General features: G+C 16.1%; 3 protein-coding genes across 3 annotated transcripts, besides 35 other annotated features; all 3 read right to left on the bottom strand. All coding sequences in view use genetic code 6, as the record gives it.

The window, feature by feature from the left end:
• Positions 1-97: 97 nt before the first annotated feature.
• Positions 98-192: a microsatellite.
• Positions 185-278: a microsatellite.
• Positions 207-278: a microsatellite.
• Positions 279-437: 159 nt separating this feature from the next.
• Positions 438-497: a microsatellite.
• Positions 450-502: a microsatellite.
• Positions 503-1350: 848 nt separating this feature from the next.
• Positions 1351-1414: a microsatellite.
• Positions 1415-1558: 144 nt separating this feature from the next.
• IMG5_161880 (leishmanolysin family protein, putative) lies at positions 1559-1885 on the bottom strand (the record flags this gene model as incomplete). Its single annotated transcript, XM_004030351.1, has 1 exon — positions 1559-1885. The coding sequence occupies one exon, from the start codon at positions 1883-1885 to the stop codon at positions 1559-1561; it is 327 nt and encodes a 108-aa protein (XP_004030399.1).
• Positions 1886-2139: 254 nt separating this feature from the next.
• On the bottom strand, positions 2140-3123 carry IMG5_161870 (leishmanolysin family protein, putative; the record flags this gene model as incomplete). The annotated part of the gene is made up of 1 exon (XM_004030350.1): positions 2140-3123. The coding sequence occupies one exon, from the start codon at positions 3121-3123 to the stop codon at positions 2140-2142; it is 984 nt and encodes a 327-aa protein (XP_004030398.1).
• Positions 3123-3175: a microsatellite.
• A 347-nt stretch (positions 3176-3522) lies between these two features.
• Positions 3523-3568: a microsatellite.
• A 70-nt stretch (positions 3569-3638) lies between these two features.
• Positions 3639-3679: a microsatellite.
• Positions 3639-3680: a microsatellite.
• Positions 3681-3865: 185 nt separating this feature from the next.
• Positions 3866-3924: a microsatellite.
• Positions 3925-4000: 76 nt separating this feature from the next.
• Positions 4001-4050: a microsatellite.
• Positions 4046-4086: a microsatellite.
• A 103-nt stretch (positions 4087-4189) lies between these two features.
• Positions 4190-4222: a microsatellite.
• A 1344-nt stretch (positions 4223-5566) lies between these two features.
• Positions 5567-5634: a microsatellite.
• Positions 5635-5677: 43 nt separating this feature from the next.
• Positions 5678-5725: a microsatellite.
• Positions 5726-5881: 156 nt separating this feature from the next.
• Positions 5882-5969: a microsatellite.
• Positions 5892-5969: a microsatellite.
• A 12-nt stretch (positions 5970-5981) lies between these two features.
• On the bottom strand, positions 5982-7082 carry IMG5_161860 (leishmanolysin family protein, putative; the record flags this gene model as incomplete). Its single annotated transcript, XM_004030349.1, has 1 exon — positions 5982-7082. One exon carries the CDS (start codon positions 7080-7082, stop codon positions 5982-5984), a length of 1101 nt encoding a protein of 366 aa, XP_004030397.1.
• A 444-nt stretch (positions 7083-7526) lies between these two features.
• Positions 7527-7632: a microsatellite.
• Positions 7531-7650: a microsatellite.
• Positions 7549-7629: a microsatellite.
• Positions 7628-7664: a microsatellite.
• Positions 7628-7677: a microsatellite.
• A 277-nt stretch (positions 7678-7954) lies between these two features.
• Positions 7955-7996: a microsatellite.
• A 90-nt stretch (positions 7997-8086) lies between these two features.
• Positions 8087-8130: a microsatellite.
• Positions 8131-8216: 86 nt separating this feature from the next.
• Positions 8217-8257: a microsatellite.
• Positions 8258-8537: 280 nt separating this feature from the next.
• Positions 8538-8582: a microsatellite.
• A 39-nt stretch (positions 8583-8621) lies between these two features.
• Positions 8622-8707: a microsatellite.
• Positions 8632-8702: a microsatellite.
• Positions 8655-8695: a microsatellite.
• Positions 8674-8724: a microsatellite.
• Positions 8725-9056: 332 nt separating this feature from the next.
• Positions 9057-9100: a microsatellite.
• Positions 9061-9100: a microsatellite.
• Positions 9062-9100: a microsatellite.
• Positions 9064-9100: a microsatellite.

The following is a 9100-nucleotide window of genomic DNA, read 5'->3' as shown; positions in this document are numbered from 1 at the left end:
TATATATATACTTTTTATAATTAATTTAAAGAATAATAATAATAAATTATTTTGATTAATTTTTGAAAAAGAAATTATATATAAATAAAAATAATCAATTATATTTTTAATAAAAATAAAAAAATATCTAAATATATTATATTTTAATATATATATATAAATTCTAAATTTTTATTAAATTTTAATATATATCTTTTATTTTAAACATATATATATATATATTTTTTTATATATATATATATATATATATATATTTATATATATATATATATTATATAAATTTTTCATTTATTTTAAAAAAGTTTTTTTTTTTTTTATTTTTAAAGTAAAACTATTTTTTTTTTAATAAAAAATTATTTTCTAAATTTTTGTTTGTTTTTTTAATTATTTTTTTATTTCTCACAATTAAATCATCTATAAAATAATAATTTAAATCTTATTTTTTTTCCTTTTTATTTTTTTTTTTAATATTCTTTTTAATTTTTTTTTTTTTTTTTTTTTTCAAAAAAAAAATCTTAACAAAAATTTAAATATCTCACATATTTTATTAAATTTTAATTTTATTAAAAATATTCAAAATTTTATAAAAAAAATCACAATTTAATTATTTTACATCCTAATAAAAAAAAATTGTAAATAAGTTACTTCAAAATCAATTTTTATTCATAAAACACAATTTTATCGTAAAAAAATAACTTTTTTATAAATTTCTTATTTTTTCCCTAATAAAATTTCTCTTTAATATATACATATATGTAATTTAATTTTTTGTGTTTTTATTGTAATTTTTGTCTTATATACTACATTTTTTTGTATTCAATATTTGATATGTTATTTAGTTTTTATAATATTAATTTTATATAGGCGCTTAAAAATATCAATTATATTCTATATATTTTTTTTTTTATATAAAAAATAATATCCTTATTTTTTAATTTTTATTACCAGCTTTTGATATATATTTTTGGTGCTGAATTTTAAGTTAGTGAATTTTGTTAATAATTTATTAAAATATGTAATAAATTAAACATAATTTATTAACATAAATGAAAAATTATATTTATTATATTAAAATTTGTTTTTAAAATATAATATATTTTTAATTTTTTAACGAATATATATATAATTTAGCTTTTAATAGAAAAATCAGGTCCAAAATAAATATTTAATAATTAGAAAAGTTCTATTTTTCAAATTCATATATACATATGAATTCTAAATATATTTATTTAATAAATTATATTTTATATTTTTAAATTATAAAATTAAAAAATTTTATTTTATTATAATATAATATAATTTTTTTAAAAAAAGTAACTTAAAAACTTTTTAAAATGAAATTTCATTTATTATTTTTTTTAATACTATTTTATTTTATATATATTTTTTTAATATACTCTTTTTATTTATTTTTAAAAATTAATATATATAAAAAAAATATTATTTATAAAATTATAATTCCTATTTAGAAATATAGTATAATATATAATAATAATATTTTTAGTCTTGTTTTTTCATATAAAATAAAATATATAGAAAATTAAACTATATTTTTTTTTCACTAATTTTTATAAAGTGAGCAATCGTTTCCATAGAATCCTTTAGCGCAATAGCACTATCCGTTTAAACAATATCCGTTTGCATTACAGTAGTTTGGACAGAATTTTTTAAAATTACAAAACTCGTTTATATTATCTGGGCATTAAATATATCCATTATATCCACTAACTTCTTTTTCTTCTAAGTTTCTGGTGCAAATAACCTTTTAATCTCCTACTTCAATAATCAATTATTATGAATTATTTTAACAATAATGTTAATAGCATTTACCACTCAATCTATTAGTTGGCACATATTATTTACTTAATAAAGTCACGTTAAACATTTTGAATTAATTCCAAATTTGATTCCAAATGCAAGTTAATTTTGTAATGAATTCAAATTACTACTAGCATCCCAGCATTTTCCATTACTATAAATACTAGAATTGTTACAATTAGGATCATTATAACAACCAATATTACAATTAGAAGATCCATGGTAATAATAGTCACATAATCCATCGTCTTTTACAGGACTACAAAATTCTCTATTTCTTTTATCACACTTTCCAAAGATGAAACTACAGCCTTTTCCTTTTCATTTTCCATAAGTTGTTTTTTCCTCCATAGATTCGTCTATTTCAGCATAGAAACCTGTGTCTTTTAAAAGATTGGTTGTAAAACCACTAAAATAGGCCTAATTTAGTGATATACTTGCATTCATGTATTCATCTGCGATAACTGTTTATTCCCAATGAGATCCTACAGATCCGGTTCCTCCTTAATCTTCAAGAAGTATATCATGTAAATTTTGACATCCGTAATAATTTTAAGCAAATTTTTTAATATTAGGAGTTTTGATTAACTATTTTTCAATTCCCTTAATTTAAATTTTTAAGATAGGGTTAGTATAATGCTTTTCATCAGAATTTACCCATCTATTTGCATCACCATCGCTAAAACCTAATACATGAGCGATTTCATGGATAATTATTTCCATTAAATCTTCAAATATAATAGGATCTTCCATATTTTTGGTAGTTAATATTCCTAAATTAAAGTTAACTGTACCATGAGTAGGTCCTAAATAATCTATAAATTAACACCAAGAGGCATGAGCTAAACTATTGCTATTTTTCTCAAATGTATATGATACATATAAATGTAAATCAGATTTTTTTCCCTAAATTCTGTCTATTTAAGGAATTGGAACTAATCCACATTTTTTATTAATGTGTTTATATCTCATATCTGTTGGGATTATTTTTATTAAACGAGAAAAATAATCAATTGCCAATTACAAAACTTTCTCACAGCTATTATTTATACTAATTAGCTTATTTTTCAAACCAGAAGTATCTGTAGTTAAAGATTTGAAATAATCCATATTGTAGGTAATTATCATATTACGAGATTGTTTCGTTTATAAATTACGAATATCTGAAGATTCTTCAACAGGATCTCGGGGTATTGATTCATATTTATAGCTTTATTTAAATTTATCATGGCCACATTAGTGTTCGAGGACTTTTAAACCAAAAACAAAGGTTATTAATAATAAGAATATTATAAGTTTTTACATTTTTTTATTATTATTTATATTTTGATTAATATTTTTTTTAATAAAATTTTTTAAAGTATTTAAAGAGTTTATTATTTAGTTAATAATAGTATATAAATATTAGTAAATTTTTATTTTTATTTAAATTTATTTATATTATAATAGTATATTTTATATCTCAATTTTTTTTATATATTAATAGATGTAAATAAAATAGATAAAATAAAAATAAAATAGAATTTATTATTTATTTAATTTAAAAATAAAAAATAATATATTAGTCTAAAGTCACAAACATATTTAAATTTTGAGCAATATAAATATACACATAGATGTAAAATAAAATTTATATTAAAAATAGTGAGGGTGTAAAATTTAAAATTAATAATATTTAATAATAGATTTAAAAAGATTAAATAAATATATATATATATATATATATATATATATATATATATATATATATGTTTATTTTCAAAAAATTTATATATTAATATAAAAAATATTCTTTATTATAAAAATATTTATTTAATAACATAAATAATTATAATTTTTTAATAAATATATCATATTTTTTATTTTTAATTATTTAATTTTATTAAAATATAATTATTATCATTTTTTTTTATATTTAAAAAATTATTTAATAATAATATTTTTAATTTGTTCATATTAAAATAAATGTAATATTTTTACTACTTGTTGTATAAAATGAAAAAATCAATCATTAATATATTTTTTAATTTTCATACTTTAATAAAAAATAAATTATATATCTAATTATCTATAATTAATATATAAATTATATATATAATTATTATAATCAATTTAATTTAATTAAAATTATTATTATAAAAAAAAAAAAAAAAAATCTTTATAAATTTTTATATTTAATTATAAATATAATATAATATAATATAATGAAAATATATTAAAATTAATAATAATTATTTACTATATTTATAATTAATTATCATATATTATTATATATATTATATTTAATAAAAATATATTAATCTACATTATTTATATATAATTTTTTTTTTTTTAATATATAAAAATCTAATGTTATAAAAACTAATATATTAATTTATTTAAAATAAAATTTTTTAAAATAAAAATACATATTTATTAAATTTATAAAGTATTAATAATTTAAAAAATAAACATCATTAAAATAAAAACATTAATTAATAAAAAAAATAATATTAACCAAATTATATTTAATAAATAAATCTACAAAAAATTAATAATAACCCTATCATTAATAAATTTTATTTTTGTTCTAAAAGTACTTTAACACCAATTTGTCCATGATAAAATGAAATAAATAAAAGAATATAAACTCATTCCTTCTCCTTGATTAGGAGTCTTTAGATACCCGCAATTTACAAAATAGAAAACCCCCTAGTATGATTTCAAACTATGATATGTCTTATTTCTCAAGATTGTCTTACATCCTTAGAATAAAATTTTAACTGCTGTCTGCAATTAATGTTAATAATTATTTATTGAATATTTTTATAGACTAATAAAAAAGATTTTCAAAATCTGATATATAGAATCCATATAATTATTATTTAGCCTTTGATGATGTTTATTGATTTGTGAAGGGTCTAAGGATCTAGTAATGGTTTTTTTAACTTTAATTTGGCTAAATTAACAATCAAAAATATGAATATTCCTTTTGATTTTGATATTTGATGGAAATATATATACACTAAATTACTTATATTCTGTATTTTTGCGAATTCGATAAAATAGATGTGTCACTCCTCATAGATAACTTTATATTTAATCTAGTTTTTAAAAAAAAATATATTTATATGCTCGGAACTATTAACGTTTTGAATTTTGCTTGTAAATATTTCGGATGTCCTTAGTTGGTGTTTCTCTTGAAAATTCAAAAGCCACAACTTTTTCAGGATCTCGTTGGAAACAAATCACAGTCATATATAAAAATACATGACTCAATATATATCACCTAATAAGGCTTTTTTAGTAGATTTAAAATCTATTATTTAAGAGACAAAGGTTTCTATACTCAAATAAACGAATCTATAGTAGGATAAGCATATTATGCAAAAGGAAAATACTTTGATTAATTCATTAGTTATTAAAGTTATAAATAAAAAAATAATTTAATTCAATAAATTTCGACGAATCTTCTAAATTATCTTATTTCCTTAAATTTATCAATAAAACTCTTTATAAAAACATTTCCGAATTTAACCAAATTTCCAATATAAAAAGCTTTTTTAACAAAAATTATTCATCCATAAGATATATAAAATTCACTAATCTCCATAATATTAAAATTGAATATTGACATATGTATTTTTCATTTAAAATAGAAAATCCATAAAATAACTTTAATAAATGAAATTCAATTATTTATTTTAAGTTATATTTTATGTAAAAAATTAAATTTTTTTTTATATATAAAAAAATAATAAACTATGTTAATTTTATATATATATATAAATATAAATATTTATATATAAAAATTTAATTTATAAATTTATATATATATATATTAAAATATTATAAAAATATTTTAATAATAAATTAAATTAAATTAATTTTTTTTTAATTTTAAAAATTAATATATTTTTTATTTTTATTTTATACAATTTTTAAAATATTTTATATTATTAACTTCTATTTTTTTTAATATAAAAATTTATATATTAATATTTTTAAAAATATTATAATAAAAAATAAAATATTATTTTAATATTCTAATATAAATTATAAAGTTAAAATAAAAAAGCATTATATTCTTTTCTTATATTAAAAATAAATAAAAAATTCTATTTGTATATAATAATAAATAAAAAATTTTATTTCTATAAATAATAGATAAATATTAAAATATCTCAAGAGGCTCCTTTAATAGAGCAATCTAATCCACTAAATCCTCTAGCACAATAACACTTATTATTTAAGCAATATCCATTTGCACTACATATATTAGGGCATATTTTTTTAAATCCACAAAAATCTGATAAATTTGCTGGGCATTATAGTTATCCAGTATATCCTTAAAATGACAATTTCTGTAAATTTTACTTACAAGTTTGCTTAACTTTACCTACCCAAATATTTACTTATCTTTTAGTAGAATCACATTCATATTTATAGCAATTACCTATAGTTATAGACATTTATGGGTATTGTGAACCCGATATATTCCCGTTGAAACATCTCGAATCAATACCATATTTAACTCCTTATAATAATTAAGCTCTTTATGTGTTCTAGTTACTATTAACATCCCAACATTTTGTATTTGGGTAGGTAATTAAAGTATTACAATCAAGATCATTAAATTTACGAATTTTGCAAATAGAATATCCGTGGTGGTAATAATCACATAATCCCTAGTCTGTTTAAGTATTACAAAATTCTCTTTTAGTAGAATCACATTTACCCAAGAGGTGCTCACAGCCTGCTCCTTATCCAAAGAACATTTTTTCTTCCATATTGGCGTTGATTTAAGCATAGAATCCTGTATCTCTTAAAAGATTAGCTGTAAAACCACTAAAATAAGCCTAATTAGGTGAGTTTAATGTATTCATGTATTCGTTTTGTATGTCTGTGTTTTTCCAATGTGAATTTGAATATTCATCGTTATTTGCTCTATCAAGAGGCATACCAACTAAAGTAGGACATCCGAAATAGTCTCTAGCAAACTTCAAAACGTTTGGAGTTGTAATAAGTAAATTTTCAACTCCCCTTATATTTTATTTGATTATAGGATTTTTATGAGGAGTTCCATCAGAAGTTATCCATTTTGGTATATCTAAATTGCTAAAACCCAAAATATGAGTCATTTCATGAATAACTATTTCCATTAAATCTTTAAATTATATAGCATCATTTACGGTTGTTTCATCAAAATATTATAAATTGAAATTAACTTCACCATGAGTTGGTCTCAAGAAATTAACACCAACTTGCTACGGCTAAATAATCATCTTCTTTATTATTTGTATATGTAACATATATATGTAAATCAGAGTTCTTACCCTTAATTTTGTCATCCAAAGGAACAGTCATTTCTCCACATTTGGGATTAGTTTATTATATTTCATATTTTATTCAGATCTTGGTATTATTTTAATTAGACGAGAAAAATAGTCTATTGCTAGTTATATAGCTTTCTCGAAGGTAGAAATTAAAATTTTATTTTTAGCGTTAGAAGGTAATTTTTAGAAATAAGACATGTCGTAGCTTATTAACATATTACGGGGTGTTTTATTTTGTAAATTACGGTTATCTAAAGATTCCTCATCAGGGGGTATTGAATCGTATTTTCTGATTCTTTTTATTTTATCATGATGGCATTGGTGTTTAAGGATGTTTATACTTAAAATGCAGGTTATTAATAATATGGTTATTATGAATTTTTACATAATAATTTTATATTATTTTATTTATACTTTATTTATAATTTATTTATTATTTATTTATTATTTAATTATTATTTATTTATTATTAATTTATTATTATTTATTATTTATTTATATTTTAATTATTCTTTATAATTTTAATATATTTTATATAAATTTATAAATGTTTGCTATTAAATTTCAATTTATTAATTTTTATAATTTAATAAATAAATTTTTTAAATATATTTAATTTAAAAAATATAAATAAATAAAATTAATTTTAAATATAATATGTTTATATATCATTTGTATCTATCTAATTTATATATATTTTAAATATTTTAAAAAATATTATAAATTATTAAACATTTAATGTTTAATAAATATATTAAATATAAAAAAATAAAAGTTCATAATAAAATTTGCATTATTATAGTTTAGAAGAATAATATTAAATATATATATATATATTTATAAATTTATATATATATATATATTTTATTTATTTATTTTCTATATTTTAATTAAAAGATATATATTAAACGCAGGATGTAAAATTAAATAATATATTTTATCTTATATTTTTAATATAATTATTAATTAAATAATATATATTTGTTAATTAATATAACGTAAAATATATATTGTAGTCATATATATTTTATAACTAATTTTATTTGAATCGAAAATATTTTACAATAATAATTTTAAGTATGAATTTAATATAATAATATATATTTAATATAAAATTATATTTATAATTTTATATTTATATAAAAAAATTAATATATTATTAAATATAAAAAAATATAACCACGAATAAATGAAGAAAGTATAGACAAATTTGTAGACTTTTTAAAAAAAATAGTTAATTATTAAAAATTATTAACATTCATTATATGAATAAATAAGATTTATAATAATATTTCTATATTAAAAACGAAGCAATTATTTTATTAAATATACAAAATTTTAGATTCATTAATATACTTAAATATATAAAAAATGAAAATTAAATTTAATTCCACTTTGTTTATAATATTAATAATAAAAAATAAAATATATGCATAAAATAAAATAAAACAAATAAAATACAATTAATATAATATGTATTAAAAATTTAATATTTAATAATAAATAATATATAAATAAAAAAATATAAATAATATATAATATAATTAATTATAATATATTAAAAATAATAATAATCTAAATTTATTAAAAAAATGATTTAAATTAATAAAATTTTTAAAAAATGAATATTGTATATTTATTTTGGAAACATAAATATTAATAAAAAACTTATATTATTTAAAAAACTAAAAACAATGTAATATATCTATGTATTTTTATATTTATAATTTTTAAAGATTTCCTGATATCTTATAATAAACAATTAAGTATTGTGTGTTAAAGGCTGTATAATTGTATAATTAGTATTAAAGATTTAAATTTAAAAATAAAAAAATAAAGATGTAAAAAAAAAAATTAAAAATATAAATATGTATTTATGGATAATTCAAAAAAAAGAATATAAAAAATAATAGACATAAATTAATAAAATATATATATATATAATATATATATATATTATATATATA

The sequence above is a fragment of the Ichthyophthirius multifiliis genome (genome assembly GCF_000220395.1).
Source record: "Ichthyophthirius multifiliis unplaced genomic scaffold scaff_1120509251218, whole genome shotgun sequence".
Classification (NCBI taxonomy): Eukaryota; Ciliophora; class Oligohymenophorea; order Hymenostomatida; genus Ichthyophthirius; species Ichthyophthirius multifiliis.
Note: the sequence above shows the minus strand (reverse complement) of the source record. Positions and strands in the feature narration are given on the sequence as shown.